This window comes from Castor canadensis, chromosome 10 (genome assembly GCF_047511655.1).
Source record: "Castor canadensis chromosome 10, mCasCan1.hap1v2, whole genome shotgun sequence".
Taxonomy (NCBI): domain Eukaryota; kingdom Metazoa; phylum Chordata; class Mammalia; order Rodentia; family Castoridae; genus Castor; species Castor canadensis.
The window spans coordinates 9,377,108-9,398,258 of record NC_133395.1 but is presented as its reverse complement, the minus strand read 5'-3'; the positions used below and the strand labels follow the sequence as shown (position 1 = coordinate 9,398,258).

At 41.2% G+C, this 21,151-nt stretch overlaps 1 protein-coding gene across 1 annotated transcript in view; it reads right to left on the bottom strand.

The window, feature by feature from the left end:
- The window catches only part of Fgf14 (fibroblast growth factor 14), a 638,567-nt gene extending 619,976 nt beyond the window's left edge, over positions 1-18,591 (bottom strand). Inside the window, exon 1 of the mRNA XM_020175278.2 lies at positions 17,558-18,591. Coding sequence (XP_020030867.1) covers positions 17,558-17,765 — 208 coding nt within the window. The 5' untranslated portion in view covers positions 17,766-18,591. The remainder of the gene's footprint in view (positions 1-17,557) is intronic.
- Positions 18,592-21,151: the final 2,560 nt, after the last annotated feature.

The window sequence follows — 21,151 nt, the reverse complement described above, 5'->3', positions numbered from 1 at the left end:
TTTTAATAATGCTTTTCTTTATTTGTGGTATTATTTCTTTAGATATAAAGAAATTAGGAAGGTACAACTTTTGGGCAGGAAAGCATTACTCATGAAAGTGCACTAGAGGTATGGGGGCATAGCTCAAGTGATGGAGTACCAGCTCAGCTAGCACAAGGCTGAATTCAAACCCTACTATTGAAAATAAAAGAGTATACTAGACATGAGAAAATTATCCTTAATATGCAGGAAATGAGAAAATGGTCTATTGTATTATACTATATATTCCTTATACTCATAACACGCTCTCAAGATCCATAGCCTAAAGTACACTGTTTTCTGTTCCTTAAAAAATCAGAGAGGGTACTATGGGAGGTGAATATGACCAAAGTACATTGTATGCATGTATAAAAATGTCACAATGAAACCTGTCATTTTGTGCAATTAACACACACTAATAAAAGAAGGAAGAAAAAAAAAAGATTACCAAGTGCCTATCCCACCTGACTAACTACTAATTGTTCTCCATGACTCTGTCTGAAGACAAGAAAGTCTTCTGTGCCCTCTTCTTGGGTCCTATAGCACCATAGTCATAGAAATGAAAGATCACTCTGTGAGATTACCGTATCCTACAGAATTAACCAGAAAAGAGCCAGTTAACTGTTACCCTTGCAGATACACACCACAAATCTACACATTTTGCTTGTTTTATTAAAATATCACTTCTAATCAAATCAGAGATTAGTTCCCAAAGCAACCATAAGGTGATTGATTTAAAGAAGATCTTTTGGGGGGAGAGGGAGAGGGTAAGGGTAGTGGGGGAGAAATGACCCAAACAATGCACATATGAATAAATGAATAAAAAAGATAAAGAAGATAACCACAGCTGTTATCGTCTTCCTTCCTATTCAATTTGCTAAAATGAAACTAAAAGAAAATCATCAAAAAAAATCAGGTTAGCATTAAACCAGAAGGTTTTTTTGCTCTTTATTCTTTAAAATTGATTAACAAGGAGATAGGAAATAATCATAGCAGTCTTTAGGATATTATAATGTAAAAAAAAAAAAGGCAACTATTATCATATGAACCACATGTGGGAACCCTGTGATGACCATACATAGACAAGGCTACCAAAAGTTGTTCAGAAAAGCACTTTTGGTTGCATATTTTGATTCCATGTCTTATTTTCTGCTTTCTTCTAATACCTGTCAGTATATAAGAGAATGACAGCAGACAACACTGATATCTGTAGAAGAAACTATAGTGTAATTTAGATACATGGTGTATTTGGAAATTCCAGCTCTTAACTTGTTGAGTTACTTATTTTTCAGAAGTTCATGTGCTGCTTATACTATATCAACCCATAAATATCAGTAACCAAGATGCTGACTAATAAGACTGATAAAGGAATTAAACATACTTATAGTATCTTATTCGGTTATTATATCCTTTGATGTAGCCCTCTTCAGCTAAACTTTACTATAAAATAATCTCGATCAACCAGCCAGGAGTAAAAACAAAAACAACAAAAAAACTCACCAAAATTACCTGAAAGCCATAAAAAATGAACCAGTGTTAATATTAAATAATTTTTCAATTTCAAAATAATGAATTTAAACACATAAAATATTATTTTTGTACTGAGCCTACTTCTGAGCATTTTCTTTCTGCATTCAAATTACTGTTAATATGAGCCCTTCCTCAATGGCTCCCTTGGGTAAAAATCTCTAATAGCCAACAGATGGGGAAAGAGCACAAACATCCAAGATTTAGCCACAAACTAAATGACTAGTGTACATACATACCCATAAATATACTCAACTTGCTTAGTATTTGCCCTTAACATTGGAGAAGTTCAAACCACACCTTAATCTGTGAGATGCTGTGATAAAGTTGTATTTTACTATTTAGTAGTTCAAAATATAGACATATTGCCATAATGTTATATAACAACTAGGAAATAAATATAATGTATTTTTACCTGAAAATCACTTTTCTGCAATTTTTTTAACTGCCTTGCACCTATATTGGCAGGTTTATTGGCAGTGCAAACTTCTATTATTTTCCTTAATTTTCTCCTAATTTTAAGGTGGAAAATGGTAAGAATAGTTCCTAAAAAATACATGATGTGATTTAAAAGTACCGCTATCAATTATAAAATTTAAAGAATGGGAGATGAATGATCAAGGATTGGTCTTATATTAAAACTATGACAATGAAATGAAAGGCATGGTTAGGCAAAAGCTACTATGCAAATGCATAGAGATGGACGATGGTTCCTATGCTTTGGCTAGTAGGAGTAGGAGAGGAAAGTGCTTGGGAGGTGGAGAGGAAGAGGCTTGAAGTTGAAGGCTAGCCCAGGCAAAAGACAGCAAGACCTAATTTCAACAAAAAACCGTGAGTGACAGGAGGCATAAATAGGAAGATCACAGGCCAAGACCAGTCTGGGCAAAAATGGGAGACACTTTCAAAAAAAATAGCTAAAAGCAAAAAAGACTGGGGGCATGACTCAAATAGTAGAATGCTTGCCTTATAAGCACAAGTCCTGAGTTCAAACTCCAGTACAAAAAAAAAAAAAAACAAGAGAAAGAGGAAGATTAAGTCACAGAGGCAACAGAACAACATTAAATTTCCTCCCCCAAGCTCTCACAAATACAAGTTAGTGAGCACCAAGACTGGGTGAGAAAATGTGTGCATATCCATATGACACAAACTGAGCTGTGATTCTGAAGTGTCATCTCCTTATGTGAAGGGTGTACATTTCACTCTTTATTCAAAGATATGCTAATGCAAAACATTCAGATAGCTTCCTTAATGCTGCAGCATTCAGACCTTTGGTGTTGGGCAGGTGTCTATTGCCTTTACCCTAATTTGCAAATCACTATTCAGTCACCCATTGAAGCAACAGAATTCAGAAGTCAGGTTGAAGCTGCCAGTTGGCTCCCACAAGTTTGACTACTGCTGCCATCACCACCTAAAAATAAGTCCCTTCCTCTTCTTGCATGAATTATGCTTGTGGAGATAGCATAAATGATTGATGATAGATAGATCGATCGACAGACAGACAGATATAGATACCAGTGTTAGAAATTACGACCTCTAGTAAGGACCCAGCACTAAAGTTTAAAAAAAGTTGCAACTACTAATTATAAAGCATTTTGAGTTACATTTTTCATAAATTTTGAATGGCCATTAATAAGTTAATTGCTCTGATTTTAATAGAAATTATCTTCCCTAAAATCTGCTCAATTGCTAAAACATCCAGGTCTAAGATACTGATCCCCTAAAATACGGTTTAAATTTTAAAACAGAAGAGAGTAGAAAGACATTCCTTTACAAACCCTGTACTTTTAGTAAACTGTTTTTTAATGCACGTCTCCACTAAGCAATGATCAGCAAGGGTCATGAAAACATATGACCTACCACTACTGAAGCCCAAAGCAGCACCTTAGAATTGCTGCGAAGGGTGTAACTTAACTGGTAGAGAGCTTCCACTACTGAAGCCAAAGCAGCATCTTAGAATTCCTGATAGGGGTCTGACTTAACTGGTAGAGGGTTTTCTAGCATACAGGAAGGCCTGAGTTCAGTTCCCAATTCCAGAAAGGGGGGGGGGGGAAGTGGTCCAAATTGGTGAAAAGTTAGTTCCTTGCATCCAAATACCTATGACAGTCATGGTGTTTCACTAGAAAACATCATCTTGCAGGGAAATAAGTTACTGTCTAGAAGAGTACTTAATGCATAGTGGTTCAGTACCATACCTGGAAGAAAGTATTGAAAGCCATTCTGCCCTTACTTAAAAAGCCAAGAAAGGCACCAGAGTTAGGAACATGGCCTCAAATTATGTAAGAAAACAACACATGCTCATCCTTTGTCAACTACATGTAACTAAGGACATAAATGTAGCCACTAGCTGCATTTCCTATCTCACATTCTCAACAAATCATCCATGACTTCGAAGTGTAGATTGAGGTCATTTTCCCATGAGCCTTTGCAGAGACTACAATGAGTCCTACATATCTCATTTACACCTCCTTATTTCATCCATCGTTCCAAGCTCAGAGGAAGCAGAGCCCTTCCTGTTCTGTAATTAATGTTCAATATATGCCTTCCATGAGCCATTTTCCTCCTGCTCATATTAAACACCCAGAACCATCCTTTTACCCAAGCTCTTGTTTCCCATCTCCAATTGACAGAAGTACATTTCATCTAATTTCTTTGTTATTACAAAATAATACTATCCCTCCCCACAATCAGTTACCTCAATTACACTTTCCAACTGTAATCTTACAATTCTCAATCATCTCATTTCCCTTTTTGGAAATATTCTCCAATTCACTAATTTTTACCCCTCTTGTCTAACCCTTCTGCCAGACTTTCAGACTATGCACATTTAGCTGAAGGAGTTACAGGTCAAGGACCAATATAAAATATTTTAAATCTCTCCCAAAAATTAACATGTACTAAAACACATTTTCATTATTTAAGTGTTACCACAAAGGATTATGTATTTATTTAGTAAATAAATGCTGATTATTCTATCATATAGGATTGTATATTGTCTATCATCACAATACTTCAGGATCATTTTTAAAACAACTTCTAAAACATATTTTGCTAAAGATGAAGTGCATTTTTGGAGCAATGAGACTGGTGTGGCACTACTGAGAGTCACAGAGCAGGAAGAAAGAGTTGCCTTGCAGAAATAGATTTAAATGACAACTTACCCTTGGCATTTCTGCATGTCTTGTAACAGCTTTTGTACCAGACTATCTTTGTAAAAATATTTGCATAGCAAACAACATTGGAATCTAGGGATATTTTCTCCTTCAGGGTTAGAGGGCACATTTGTTTCCTGACCAGGATAATAACTATAATGTCTCCCTGCAGAGCAAAGATTAGGCAGCTTTGCTAGAAGCCCCTTGAAAGATTGGGGATTTCCCAAACTCATTTCCTCAGCTGTGACACAAATCTACTGTGTACTAACATCTACTGGGCTGCTAGGCATTGCCCCTGAGGGATTTGGGGGAACAAGATGAACTGATGAGAACATGAAGCTCACGCTGCCTGCTATGCCCTCGGTAAGAAGGTCCTTTGTCTCTGACCCAGAGGTCTCCTGTTCTCTACCAGCCTCTGTGTAACTGTGACAGGCTAGCAAACTCTGTAAACCTTGAAACTTGGTTAGTTTGTGACAACTTCTCGATGTTACTAAAAGCCATTTACTATTAATTTATGTATCTGATCTAACACCCTGTGACTACCAGGTAAAACTTTTGGAATGTATTGTTAAACTTAGCACATCACTAGCCTTCTCCAGTCATAATGCTAAAAATGTTGTAACATCTGTAACCTATCAAAGGCATTTCCATGCTCTGCTGTAGCCTACCCACCTGATGTATTGGGAAATGTGTTGGTCTACAACTTTCTTCTGTTCTGTGACTATAAAAGTTCATACAACCTCTTCCAAGTGCAGCAGGTTATTTAGGGTAACCTGAATTGCTGCTCCAGGGCCTTGATCACTTATTTTTGGCTCAGAACAAACTGTCCTGTTTTGCCCTTTGGAGCAAGAGCTATGTTTTACATCAACAAAAGAAATATGTTGATTGAAAGAAACACATTCAAAAGTATGAGGATTTCATGATTGAATGATGTGAGGTTCTGTGAGAGGTGCTTAAACTGCCTTTGCTGAAAAGCACTGACTCCTTACTTGGGCACACAAATTAACTAAAAACAGGAAAAAATACTGGCATCTCTGTCTCCATTTTGTACCTATTGTCCTTTGCTCTGAGCCATTCTACCCTGTAGACACCTTGGAATCAAGGAAGCACAGAACTAATAATGTCTTTATGACAAGGGACTGAAGCAATACCCCAAAGGAACAGCAGAGCCTTGCAAGACAGATCAGTCCTCCAAATCAGGACCATTACCTATAATGATGGGGCTACATCCTAGAGCAGAAGTAATCCTGTCCTGGGAACCAGACTGCTCCAGTCAAGTGATGACAGGGATAGCAACTTCTCCAGAACCCCTGAAGAACAAGGACTGAGATAATGGTTAACCAGGCCCCATTGGAAAACACCTGTAAGTGGACTGTTTAACTATACATACCTTTTTCCCCCTGCCACTAATTGTCTATTTACAGCTAAAGTTCATGTCTGTACCCCCAAAATAGCTGAAGAAGGACTGAGTGCTTACTTTGCCTCTTCCCATGGCATTTCTTGGGCCCTTCACCATGTCTCTATTTGGCATATAGGGGCAAGTGGCCAGACCTGACATGTGTAATCCCAGCAGTTTAGGCCTTGGGTTCAAAACTCTGGTTTCAGCTTTATAGCAAGCTAAGGAGAGAGAAATCGGGAGGCCTCTTACGAAGGGCCTGGGTGGGAAACGAAAGCACCTATCTGGGGTGGTGTAAATGTTCTATACCTTGATTGGGTTCATGGTCACAATGATGCCCATGATTGTCAAAATGCATCAAACAATGAAGTTAGGAACTGTGCATTTTAATGTATATAAACCACCTCTTAATAAGAAAGCCTTAAAAATTCTAGACATTTAAACATTGAAATGTTGCAGTCCTTTTAAGTTTCAGGTCAAAATGATTCACAAAAATACAGATATTGATGAGTCTCACATGCATGCTGTTGACACCCTTTTGAAGAGGCAGCTGCAATGTAGGGATTAAAGGTATCTAAGATGGAATAAGATTATTTGGGTGGGTTCCCAGATCTTTCGATTGCCAGCTGGGGACTCTAAAGCAACTTCCTTAACCTTTCAATGCTTGGCTCCATAGTTTTCTAGACAACTATAACAGAAGTTCCTACCCGTGGTTCTGGTGATTAGATCAGGTAATATAAGTAGAGTGCCTAGTATGTAGAAAGCATTTTCTAAAACGTAATTGCGATTATTACCTATTTATAGCATAAAGAGTGGTAACTCACGACTCAAAATAATTCAGAATATTTCTGTTAAAGCAAGAGTAATGCATTTTACAAATCTAATGTTTATTGTGTATTCATTAATGAGAAAAGTAGTTTCCCATTAATGGGATGTTTATTTATAATAGTCCCCAAATCATTTCATTACTTAATCTAATGGGACAATAGATCCACATCACAGTTCTTTTACATTTTAATTTGAAGTACAGAAAGAAAAAAATTAAGCCAAGTGATGTCACTTAGGTATGTTTCAAGTTCAGACAGATCTGTCCATCAACTTCTCGATAGGAGAAGACCACTGTTTTGGTGTTTTTTGCCTATTTCTCCAATGTACTGAATACAAAAGTTGAGAAGCCAATTGAGAATTAATCCTGACTTTGTATAAAAAGTAAAGTCATGACAAAACTCTTGAAAGACGTGACAAAGGAAGTATGTGAGAGGAGGAAATCTAGAGCAGGACAACACAGATGAATTCTCAGTGGTGGGGGAGCTGGCTCTGTGGGTCAGGCCGTGCTCCATCTGTAGCATATATGTTGCTGGTTAGTGTCCCAATGCAAAGGCATATATGCCACAAATGTACCACAACCACCTCAGCACTGTGTCATTAAAATTTTTCCCAGTATTTTAAAAGGACATTTATATAGGAAAGATAAAACCAGAAGCAGTAACGATGCAAAAAAACTTTTACCCAACACTTTGGTTTGAATATGGTTTGTCACTCAGAAACTCAGGTGGAAATTTAATTGCCATTGTTGGATGGTGAACCCTTTAAGAGGTGATACAGTTAAGAAGGCTCTGCCTTTGTAAAGAGGTAGCCTGTTATAAAATGAGCTCTCCGGCTACCTTGCTCTTCCTCATGACATGACACCTTCCGCCATGTTGTGGTGCAGCAAGAGAACTTCACCAGATGTTGACAGATGTCAGTGCCTGCATTTGTTTTAAATTACCCACTCTCAGGTATTGTTATAGCAACAGAAACTAGATCAAGACACCCTACATCAAACTGTTACTGCATCATTAGGATATTTCTAGTATTTAGTATCCATTCCAATAAAACATTTCCAAAGTTATTACACAATGAATAAATTCATCAAAACATCACCTGATGCTTCATTATGATGTATAATTTCTATGTTTTAATGATCAGTTAAATAAACTTTTAAAAGAATTTTCTACATTTAACATACGTTATTATTTGTCTGAGATAAAGGAATTTTACTTCACTTAATTATCATGTCAGTGGAAAATATTTTAATGTAAAAGAACAAATAATTAAGTTAATGAAAGTCATAATGGCAAGTTATTTGATGACAAAGGAGGAAATGTGAACATACTGGGTCACTGCTTTCAATCTGTCCAACAATAAAACATGAAGGCAGAATGACAGTGACTCTTGATTGTTTAATTAGGAAGCTGACTCAGGTCTCCTAGCAAACAGGGCAGTTTCTTTGCTTAAGTATTACAACACCTGCCACACAAAAGTAATACAACTAAAGATGAGTTTTAGACTGTAAGTGGCTGTTAAAAAAATGTCACAATTAAGTGCTATTACTTTTGGTCTTTAGGCCTTCTTATATTCACATTTCTCAGTTTTTTAAGTACAACAATAGCATGCTGCGTGTTGCACACAGGAAGTAGGAAGAATGGAAATGACAATCCCTCCCACCCAAGCTACACTTTATCTAAGAGGCAGCACCGCAGAAGAGGTTAGCACACACTTCAGTGACCCACTGTAATTGTGCAGGCAACAAAATGTTGGGGGGGGAGGCATTTTAATTACAATTACATTCATTCTTATCTAAAAAGCAGGTGTACACTTACATATGTAAATTCAAAAAGTTCACACTTCCTTCTCTTGTTTTGGCAGACCTGAATAGTAAATCTGCAAACTTAGCTTTTAACTGTGCTGCTTGACTCCTCAAACTGAACAAAGTATTATACACAAAAACATCTGCTATTGACAAAGAAATGAATATAATCATAAAACGATATTTTGACTTATCTTAATTGTAAATAGCATTTTTCCATCCTTAAGGATTTTCAGATGAAGTCAAGAAAAATAAACACTTTGTTCTAGTGCAAGTCTCTTAGAAATATTTAAATTTCAATCTAGAACTAGAAACTTGTCAAAGTTTCTGATTTGTTCTTAAAAGTTTCCTCTCAGCTTCTCAATATGGACACTCCAGAAATCTTAACTCCATAGTTCAAGGAAAAGGATATATTATTGACAAAAGGCCAAGGATTAGAGCACCAACAGGAGTTGTCCAAATTAAAAATCTACAGGAAGAAAATTCTAGACTCTTCCTTCCACTTCCTTTCTGAATTCAAGTTGGGTCTTAGACTCCATTTCCTCAGGGGCACCTCATTTTCCACCTCATCTGTCTCACTAATTCAGTTACTTCTTCTATGGCCTTCCTACCTTCAGTCTTGCCTGACTCAAAGCTGTTATCCATATCATACCACAACAGTTGTCTAAAGAATAAATCTGATCATGCCACGCAGAACATATGACCTGTTCTTGACTTCCTTCTAATTCTACCACGTGCCACTGCCTACAAAACCCTACTGTTCTTCATTTGTACTTGCAGTTCTTAGTATGCACCATTCGATCACACCCCAAAGCTTAAAGTATACGGTTGTCTCCTCTTGCAGGCTGTCCAATACCTTTCCCATGTGCCTAACTCACAGTTAGTCTTCATGACTCAGCTTTATTCCCTCCAGCAAGACTTCCATGGCCTCTTGTTTGGCCCTAAAGCGCTTTCCTCCATCTACGGTCAATAGCACAAATCACACCATCAGAACCAATCCAGCTCCTTTCTTGAAAAACCCTTGAGGGAAGAAGTCTTCTTCACCCTGCACCTTCAGCATCAGCGGCACTTTTTAAGTGTTAAGTAAGTTTAAAAAGAGATTATAGTCACTAACATTTGACAAAGAACATGTGGCCTGCAAAGACTGACTTCATAAATTTCAGAATTAAAATAGGCTCTGAAAATAACCTTTTTCTACTTCTTAATTTACAAATGAGGCTATAAAAAGTATTTAAAGCTTAAGTGATTTTTCCCAGTGGCCCAAAGATAACCGAAGGAACAGCAAGCCAGTGTAGATAGATACACCACCCCTCAAAACTGCTAAGGAAAAAACCTTTGGGGGGAATATAATGGATATATATGAATGCCATCTATTTCAGCACCAACTCGATGAAATAAATGCATGAGGATCTCTCCATAGTGTCATTAAGTAAAACAAGTGTTTCTTCCCTCAAGGCTCAAAGCTGCCACGCGTGCTTGTGCCTGGGTTTGCGCCTGCATTTCCAGAGCCCGTTATGGGAAGTCACTTCCTCCAGTCCTCCAGAAGGAAGGAGGTGTCCTGCTCGCAAAAAGAGCAGGTTGTTCGTGATCCTCACGGTGGTCCTCTATGTCTGATAGTCTCTGATTGCAGACTACAACTTCAGAACACGGTCCACCTAGACCAGGGGAGACACAGGAAAAGCTTGGGGTCGAGGGATAGGTGTGACAGTTACAGAAATCAACCTCAGAGCTGGGGCTGACCTAAGGTTATTCTAACCAGCACCCATCTTCTTGCAGCGGAGAAGACTGAAGCCCAGGAAACTACAGCAACCTGCCTGCCATCTCCTAGTGACAAGTGGGAACACTGGGACCAGGACTCAGCTCCTCCGGTCCCAGTCCGGCGACTCCAGCTCCTTCCTGCGGAGCCCTCTCTTTGGAAGTCAGCCGGAGCACCAGAGCAGGCGCCGGGGAGCCGGTGGGAGGCGGCCATGTGCGGGGACCAGCCCTCCTTCCCAACCCTTCAGGCGGCAGGTGCGCCGTAACCACCAGAGCCCGGGCTCCCAGCACGGCCGCCAGCGGAGCCACACGTCCCGCCAGCGCGCCCGGGACTCCGGCGCCTCGGCTTCCGGCCGCCGTGGTTCCCATAGCAACGGCTGCGCCGGCGGCCGGCCCACTAGACACGCCCCCAGGGTCAGAGGTCATCTCCGCAGCAACGGAAACCCCGCGCTACGGCGGCTCTACCGGGCCGCTTCCGCCGCATTGCGTGGCGGAGCCCCAGCCCTCCGAGGCGGGAAGGCGCTGGGAGCGGGTCCCCGCGACCAAGGACGGCGGCGGCGGCGGGGCAGGGGTCCCTGGCCACCAGGTCCCTCGCCTGCTTGTCCCCGGCATCAGCTTAGGCCACGGTACCAAGGGCTCGGTGCTGGGAGCAGCGCGAGAGCTGCGGCGTTGGCCCGCGCCTGGTTTGCAGAAAACCAGTGAGTGACGTTCTCGGGAAACCGGGGACCTCCGCCCAGCCCTGGGCTCCCGCCAAACTTTGTGCACCCGACACAGCTGCGCCTCCCGCTCCGAGGCACAGCGGCCTCCGCCCTCCACCTGTTAACCTGACTCCCGGAGGGAGGAAGAGGGATGGTTGGTCACGGAGCGCAGAGCCGAGAAGCTGGGCAATGACCGCTTCTAAAACTGCGAAAGAACACGGTTGTGAGGGCAAGGCCGCCCCTGCCAGGGACGGGAGTCAGGCGGCCTTTACGTCCCGCACCGCCCACAGAAGCGGGCCACGAGGCGGCCACCAGCCATCTCCAGGGGAAGGAGCCCACGAGAGAAGAGGACAAGAATCAAGGGTCCAAGGGTCGGACAGATGCGAAACCAGCAGTGCCTAGCATGTGTGGTTTTATTCATGGCCAAATGCCAGAGGAGGAGATGCAGCTGGCCCCACAGCGGTTGTATGTTCAAGGAAGGTTTTCGGTGTTAAGAATAGATTGCAGGCCCCAGGTTTCCAGATTTAGGGGAGTATAAAATGTTGTAAGGGATTTCGGGTCGCCTGTTTTGGCGAGTGAAGAGCCGGAAGTGAGGACTGATGTTCCTTTTCCTTCTTTGATTTTTATCATTTAGAAATCAAATTCTTAGTTGGCCCTATAGAAAAGGAGTGCACATTAAATGAACTTAAGTAAAAATGTGTGAAACTGCCACTTTCATAGTCCCACAGTTCACTTTTTTAGAAACACCTACTTTTTACTATTCATTTTTCTAAAATATATTGAAGATAAATCGTAGAACTGGTGGAGTGGCTCAAGTAGTAGAGCACCTGCTTACCAAGCATGAGGCCCTGAGTTCAAACCCTAGTACTGCCAAAAAAAAAAAAAAGAGAAAGTGAGTTTTTGTCAGAAGATGATGATAAGGGCAGTAGGTGACTTCCTTATATGATGTTACTTGATTAAACAAACAAAACTTCAATGTTGTCTGTAAAACCTGTATTCCTTTCTTTTTGCCGTCATGTTTAGGAAGTGCGAAGAGTTCCTCCTTTTCACTTCCCTTCATCATCCTAACTTTTACATTCTGACCAAATCAAAAACATTATTTTGTAGCAACTAGAGAAATACAGCATATAGTTCCTTCAAAAGCACATAGGAAAATGGTATTGCATCGTGAGAGATACATTGAGGAACTGAGAAATCTCCTTGTCTTTCAAAAGGTTATATGCTAACACAACTAAATCTGATGCTTGGTACACAAACTAGAAAAAAGAACACAACACAGACCACAGCAATGAACAGGCAGATGTCCACTAGACAGGTAGGTCTACAGGTAAGCAGATATTTCCCTGACGGACAATTCCCCAAGACTGGAACTCAAAGATTTTATTAAAAATATACTCACAATGCAATGACTGGTTTAAATTTAATGGAATCGTTCCTGCTATACTGCTAAGTATCCCAATTGTTTCCCCTTAAGGCATAAGAAACTTTGGAATAAATACTTCCATTTTGAGAAATGGACATATTTATAGACAACTTTTGAGTCAATCTGAGTGAAGTAGGATGCCAAAATGTGCAAAGGAGTGAAAACATTGTTTGTTGTCCTTGTTACCATATATATAAAAACACTTTACAGACGTCTCCAGTGTTTGTATTGCTAAAACATGGAAGGCTGTGTTTGAATATTTTAAAGGAATGGTTCATGGTGGGAAACATGAATTGTGGTATAGAAGAAGTTTTCACCCCTTCTGAAAACAGTGTATCATTTGAACAAGGACACTGTCTTAAGATAAGAACAGACTGCATATAAGCCAAAGTCATCTTCATTGTTAAAGCTTAGATTATTATGCATTGAATTTTACACCTGTTAACTAGGATATCAGCTATTATAAAGGAAAAGTCAATACCTGGAAGCCTATCTAAAATGGCATCCTTTGGTTGGTGAAGTAGCATTGTTCTACACAATTTATTTGGCTACCTCAGTAACTAAAGCCTCCTGGATGGAGTCCAAGGCCAACTCATCTTACACAGAATCCCACTCCAAAGCCAAGCATGTCAGAAAAGAACCTTACATCTGTTTGATGTTCCACGCATATTATCTGAATTTGATGTCTTAGGTTGTGACATAAGTGTTTAGAAGTGTAGAGCTTGTGTTCCATTTGTGGCTCACTGGGTTCTACAGGAACTACAGCTCTAGAATGGCTGGCAGTCTCTGAAGAAGGAATAAAAAGTGCTTACTCCCTTTTTTTTCCATCTCTTTCTCCCTATTTTCTCACTTCAAAACATTATGTCTGCCCTAGATGTAAAGCAAGTACCTTTCAAAAACAATGTATATTTAAATGAGCAATAGTGGTGTTCCAAATATTTTGGGTATACCACTTAGTGAAAAGCAAAAGAAGAGCAGTAGGAAATAGTCACTGCTAGTGGATCTTCCCAAACCCCGTGCAGAGTTGCAAGGCAGAAGAGACTGAGTTCAGAAAAGGAGACACTCAGAGTCAAGAGCTTGTGAGATGCTCTTGATGTGCTCTGCAGAATTAGGTCTAGGGCATCTGCTTTGAACATACCCTCCTTGCACCTGACACTTGACCTCAATAAAGTTCTCTTGTAGATTGAGATTTATCATAAATCACAATAAAAGGAAATCCATGCTTTGCAAATCCACAATAAATGGAAATCCATGCTTTCCAAAATTGTAGCAGAGTAAGGAGGTTTGGGGCGGTTCTGCTTGTGGTTTACTGGGCGGACGAATTTGAGAGTCCCTATCTTCCTTTGCTTGCTTTATATCATGTGTCTGAAGAGACAGCAATGACATGACCTTTCTTTTGGACTTTCTTTTTCAACCATGTTTCATTCCTCATCACCCTTTGCTTTAAGAGCCGTGACCTAGATTAAATCCTAAACCAGCCTGTTACATACACTGATCAGTCCCAACTACCATACTGGTTCAAAGAAACATACCACGCCTCCTCCGGGAGAAAGAGGAGCCTTGACTTAATCTTCCCTATTTAATGACTGCCTAAAATACAGTCACCTTGCATGACTCATGCAGTAACATTTATTCTAAATGTACAGCTATTGCTCTGCTAGGAAAGTAGCGGGAAGTAGGACATGAAGTATTACATGTGCTTGTGCTCCTGTGTGTGATCTCTGATGTTGACTGTACTGTGAGATATTGGTCATTTTTATGAAAATAGTAAATTTAGTTTATATTCAGGATTTTTATGCTATTGCAGTTTATTTTTTTAAGAGTATGTATAGTATAAACACATTCTGTATGTTGTTTTCCATTAAACTTTACATAAAAACAGCTACAAAACACTATGTACTATGGAGCTAACTTAAAGCTTCTAGGTAGATAAATAAACTTCACCCTTAAATTCACACCTCTGTTGTCTGCTTATTTTCACTCCAACCTGCTTTGAAATTCCTTCCAGGAACCTTTGACCAAACTATCTGCACACTACCTGCACTTTCCAACAATTTAAAGAACTGAGACTAGTCAATAAATTAATTCATAATTTATGGAGATTAGGAGGGAAGATTCATATTTATCTATGAAATAATAAGAAGTGATTTACACCAAATTCACTGGTACTTCAAAGTATACTACCAAGCTTTTTAGTTTGAAACTAGTTAATTGTCCTCTTTAAATTTAAAATAACATAATAGGTAGTAGTCAGTCTGTTTCTTTTTGGTTTTAACAGTTAAGAGGATTTAAGTCTTTATTTTATTTTAATTACCCAGTTAACTTCTTAGTTGTACTGCTATCTTGGGATTAAAAGAAAAAAAAACAGCAAAAGATTGTAGGCTTCCTGTTAATAGCAAAACTAGAGTGGAACTCACCAAGTACAATACTGAAAGAAATGGCTAGGCCGGAATTTGATTCAAGCTTAAAACACCAAAACTTTTAGAAGCTGAGATAAACAGTGTGACACACTAATGTCATATTTTTCAAAAATCTACTAAATGTTCCAATCCCAAATTGGAACTCTAATCTTTGGCAATCTGAGACTTAGCTATGCTATTAGAGAAGTTGGTGATGTTGACAGACACACCTCGAGTTAATCCACCACTTCATACACAAGTACTTTAGCATTCAAATAAATTGCTCTAAAAATAGATGATCATTTGTTTAACACCTTCCAAAACACCATGGAAGGGGGGGAGTAACTATTTCAAGGAGAGAGTAAAGTGGATGGAATGGAGGAAGTGTAATAAGAAGCTTGAATCCTGTACAGGGGGCAATTGGTGTTTTGGACAAAATTCTTTACCAAAAAATAAAGGCCTGAAAAGAAACTTTTTTATTCTTGCTGAGTTATTACCTACTCCCCAGTACTACGGAAGGACTGACTTCAAGGTCCCTAAACAAATGGCCAAATCTTTTCTAAAAAACTGCTTTTCTAGTATTCCTTTCCCAAAAAGGAGTTAAATCTTTCCATAGAAGGCTCTAAACAGTCACTATTTTTACTGCCTGAAGTAGTAACCCCTCCCCCGCCAAAAGCAGTCCTTGGCCTGTGCCACTTTGGGAAGTCTTGTGAAAAGGGACTTCATCCAGGGCCATGAGACAGTGTTGCAAGGTAGGTTAGTTTGTATGAACCAGGCATCAGCAAGGGTTGGTGGGATGCCTGGGGTTGGGGTATACCTCAGAACTGAATTATAAATGCGGATGGAAAGGTGACCGCGCTGTCCACTTGGTAATTTCCAGCATGGCGCTCCCATTTCAGAGTTGCTTAATGCTGAGGAGTTAAGCCAGAGAAGGGTAAAAGGACAGGGTTAGGAGGAGGAGGATGGTGAGACACAGGGACAAGGGATCCAGGACAGAGGCACAGAGTACTGGGCAGCCAAAGACCACAACCAGAACCTCGATCGCCACCCTCAAGTCTCACGCACGCTAGCACCTGCCTTCTGGACAGTCTACCGACTCGCACTTTCCGCTTTGCAGCAGAAGTGGCGGCCGCCAAGGGTGCTCAGCCTCCACACCCACTGCCTCCATCCCCGCCCACCACCGCTCCTGCTCCTCCTCGGCTCCTGCTGCGCCCGCAGGCGGCCGCCCCCTTGGAGCGCGCACTCCAGCAGCGTTGCATTTGCAGAGCTCCACGGCCGGGAGCGAGCAGCCACTTGCTGCCCAGCCGTGGGGGCTCCGGGTGCCAGTGTGGCCCCCGACTGAGCTCGGGGTGTCAGGCGGCCTTGGAGAGCCGTGATCTACCGCACCGCAGTGCCGGCTTCTGGAGCCTCCAGCTCCTGCCCGGGCTGCTACCGCAGGACGGCTGGTCCCCCGCCCCTCCTCCCGACACAGCTCCAGACACAAACAGCTGCCCCGGGACCCTCCCCAGCCTGAACCCTGCCAGGGGATGCTACACACCCTCAACAGACAGAGCGCACGGTTCCAGGAAAGGCTGCGCCCAGCCTCCTCGGCCACCACCACCACGCCGCCCTCCGGCCTGGCCGCCCCCGGGTTGCTCGCACAAGGCTCTGCCACCGCCCCCAAAAAAACCTAGACTTAAGTCGCGGGCAAGTGAACCCTTGGACCCGGTTCCCCGAATCACATACATTTATTTGCATTTCTTATGTAATGCACTGCAAGTTTCACTGCTGGAGCCCTTTGGAATGGGGCTCAAGATCGCCCGCCTCATCCCCTACCCCCCATGCCCCTGTGGGACCCGCACGCAGCGTTTTGACACTCTTTTTGAAAGCGGTGGTGGTGGCGGGGCGGGGGGTGTCGAAATGCCATGTACTAGAGGGGTCGGGCTTGTCTCCTCGGCCCGGGGTTCCCTCCAGGCAGGAACCCGGCTCAAGCCTCCCTAGCAGCAGGATGTGTCAGAGGCAGACAAGGGGAATGAGTTAATACTTGGGCCCCAGAGCTAGACCGGGGAAGAGGCGGGGGCTGACCGAGCGGGGCCGCCAGGGAGGGGGCCGCTGTTACTCTGGTAAAGGTGATGGGTGGCGAATATGTGCAAGGTGATCAGAAAGTCTAGGGCTAGTCCCCAACGAGCAGCAGAAGTAAGAAGAGCTCGCCGTTCTTTCTCCTGGCAACTACCGAAGCTCCAGCTGCCTCGGGCACAACCTTAAGCTATAGCCCTTCCATATCCCAACCAAAAACGGGCAACCAAATACATTGGGGGGGGGGGGTGGAGGGGAGTAAAAGTTTCCTCCTCCCTCCTAGTGATAGATCGTGTCACAATCAAGAGATGCTGATCATGGTTTTCGGGTTCACAGGCGCAGATCCAGCTGCTACTTGTTTATTGATGCAACACCTCTATATGCAACACTGTCCTGCTTACTGGTTTGCTTCCCTGCCTTCCTGCATGGCAGAACTGCAGATCTAGCTGGATGAGCAACAGACAGGTTATTACGAGGAAAAACAGAACAGGATGCATGTTTTGCTTACCAGTTGGGTTCTTGTTTTTCTTAAGACTCTTGCCACAAAGACACTGCAGCATATGCGTTCCTTTGCTGAAAATGTTCCAAAGAAACCACATTGATTTGGGCGAAAAGCAATCTAGCAGCTTAGACACCCTGAGAAAGAAGAGATCCTTGTGGTTGCATAATAATAATTTGAAATCAGTTCTCCTGAAGAGGGGCACCGGTTTTACCATAGGAAAAACGATAATTTTCCGGATCTTCTCCCAGTTTTTTCCCCTCACGTGGTATGTTTCTTTGAGACTTCTCAGTGATTTTTTCTCGGCCAGGGTGAATGATTTATTCCCCTTTGATCATCACCAGATGATAAGCAAAAGGTTGGGGGCGAAAAAAATCCTTTTTCAGCATGAAGCCAAACAAAAAAGCAAAGAAATCCCAACTGAGACCAAAACTAACCAGGGAGAACAGTAATGCACAAAAGATCCCCAAAGAGAAAACCATAGCCTTTTACTTGGTCGCTATGAGGATGGGTGGATCTGCAGAAGGCAAACCAGGATTCATCTTACTGAGAGAAGACTGCCATTGTGTAGACCCTAGGAGAGAAAGAAAAAAAAAAAAGGAAAGAAAGAAAGAAAGAAAAAAAAGAAAATAATAAAAAGAAAAGAAAAAAAAGCACCACCGCACACACTCACACACCAATGCCACCTCCGAGATTGGATCTGACAGCCGAAGACAGAGCCTCCCAGTGTCGAGATTTTTTTTCTTTTTTTTTTTTCTTTTCTTTTTTTTTTATAATCAATCGCCGGAGCTCAGTGGCATGGGGTTGAACCTGCAGTTCTCAGTCACGACGAAGAAAAGGTGCCAACGTAGGTGCCCCCTCCCTGGGTCAGTCTCGTAGTAGGTAAAGAGCGCCACAAATCCCCTTCCTCCTTGCTCTCACTCTTGCAGCCTCCAGCCGCCACCGTGAGCATGGGGAAGATCTCCGCTCCGGGTTCCTCGCCCAGCCTCGGATGTGAGTTACAGGCATTGGCAGGAGGAGGAGGAGTTGAAGTTTGCATTGAAAAGACTGGCTTTCCATGACGTAGCCACGTGCCCAGGCCCGTCACCAGTGAGGTGCTTCCACCAGCCCGGGGAGGGCGCAGGCACTGCAGTCTCGGGCCGGCCCCCCAGGGCTCCCCGCCCGCCCGGCTAGGCCAGGGCCCCCGCGAGACCCTCTCCCTTCCCCACCGGCCTCCGGGAGGCCTGCTGCTTGCTCTTGGAGCCAGTCTAACAGCCTTCTGTTCAAAGTGAATTTTGAAAAGGAAAATTAACAATTATGATGAGCGAACCTTAATGCAAGTGGGGGTGGGGGGGAGGAAGAGAATCGGGAGTTTAATACCACTTCATACAGTTCCATTTGCAAAAGCTACATGTGGAGCAACTCAAACATTAAGGACAACTCAAGTTCCTTTAACTCTTATTACCTGAATCCTACTTAAGGTGCTGTTTGAAATATAGAAACTGGATGTATGGCAAATATGTATTTCTAGAACCAGTCTGTTAAAAGGACAGCCACTAAAATCTACATAGCAAACTGTGTTTTTGTGGGGACAGTCATATGTACAGGAGAAAGTTTATGCCTTTTTGAGACAGACAATGCACTATTTTGAAATAAATTTTTGAGTAGAAAACACCCTGATTTAAACCATACCCTAAGCAGTTGCTTGTTTCTGCTCCCATTAATTGAAGAAACACTAAATTCACTTTTCCTTTACTTCTCATCCCTGCATATCACCCACTCTACAATGCAACTCAACAAAATGAGCACAGTGTTTTCATAACCCAGATTTCTACTTATCCCCAAAAATCAAAAGATTGGGGCAGAGATGTTGATTTGTTTTTATTTGGGGGAAAAATGCAATATACCACCATTGGGAAGAATAATAGTTTGTTCCTCAAACCCTAAATTCATAAAAATTTGCATTTAATCATATTTGTGAGCTGAGGAGTTAGGAATGAAATTGACTGCTCTCACTCTCTTTAGGTGAATGAATTAAAGTTATGCCAATTTTAATAGGAAAATTAACATAAAATTAATTCTAACTTTAAAATATACATTTACATTCAGGTCAATTTTTTTAAAAAAATTAAAATTACTACCGCTACTGCATGGTATATCAAGCTATTTTATAAATAATAGATGTAGATTTACGTATTTGAGGATGGATGGAAGACACTGATTTTTAAAAATAAACTTCCTAATTATCAGTTAATAAAAAATAAAAGTGTAATAAACAATTTTCGCACCCCCAGAGTGTTCCAATAGTGGAAACATATTTCGAGATACAAAAATTTACAGCAAATATCCTGACCTTTAGGGAAATGTTAGTGAATTTTACATTAAGATAGAGGAAGAATTTTTTAAAAGTGCTTTCTATTAAAGAAATTGGAAAGCCATCAGGATTCTTTCTGCATGTCAAAAGAACTATGTCATATGGCTTGAAGATATTACTAAGATTAACTGCAATCCTGAGAAGTCTGGGAATTAAAGAAAGAGGGAATACATGAATTTAATGTCAAATGACTTACTATGGACAAAAAATAAGAAAAGTAGAATTCTTTTTCCAAGAGGAAAAGTAAGATAGCACTGCCAAATAATTAGGAAATAATTTTTTATATCAATCAGAGACAGATACCATATGCTGCTTCTATAACATTCTGGTGTCCTCTAGGGGGTTCCAGAATATCCTAATACATTTACCACTGACAAATGCTAGAGAAACAGCTGAAGAAAAGATATTCACCAAAGTCTTTGGAACTCACCAGGCTCTAAGGTTCTGAAAAAGCTTGCTGAGTTCCCTGGGGCATTTCACAAATAGAGTAAAATTTGGGGAGATGTTCTGTAATCATTGGATCTTTTTATATGCTGTCTGTATAAAGAGTATTTCTCAGCTAGCTTTTCTTAGAATCCAAATTCCACTCTCTTCTCTACAATGTGGAAGTAAATTTGCTCCCTATTAAAATAAAGAATGACTGCCAGAAAGCTATGGTCTGCATTGCTACCTGTTGGTAGAAAACTTGTTATTTCTAGGTAAGGCAATTATGGTTGATGGGCTTCTTACACATATATGACACAGAGCAATGAAACCTCTTGCAAATGCTTGAAGTGGGACAGGGAGGGGTTTGGGGGAGTTTGGAGGGAGATGGTTGGGGTGATCTAACCAACATTCACTGTAAGTCTATTTAGAATTGTCACAATGAATCCCCCCTGTACAATGAATATATCCTAATAAAAATGGAAAAAAAAACAGTCAATTGCAAAATGCTTTAAAAAAAAGTTTGCCATTTCTTTGTCCTGTGACCTAAGGAATAACATGAAAGGTAATCACTTATGACTAGTACTTATTGAGAATCTATTATACCAGGCATTGTGTTAGTTGCTGTATTTTATGAATTGTTATATTTTATTCTGTTTAAAAGAAGGAGAAATCATTTTTATCATGTATGAAATTTTGATATTTCCACATTTCTTGTACTTACTGGTACATTATTTACCTATGCTACATAGGTTGTTATTCACTTCCCTAAGCAAATATCAAAAAAGCATTATTTTTATATGGAAGAGATTACTAGCATCAATTTG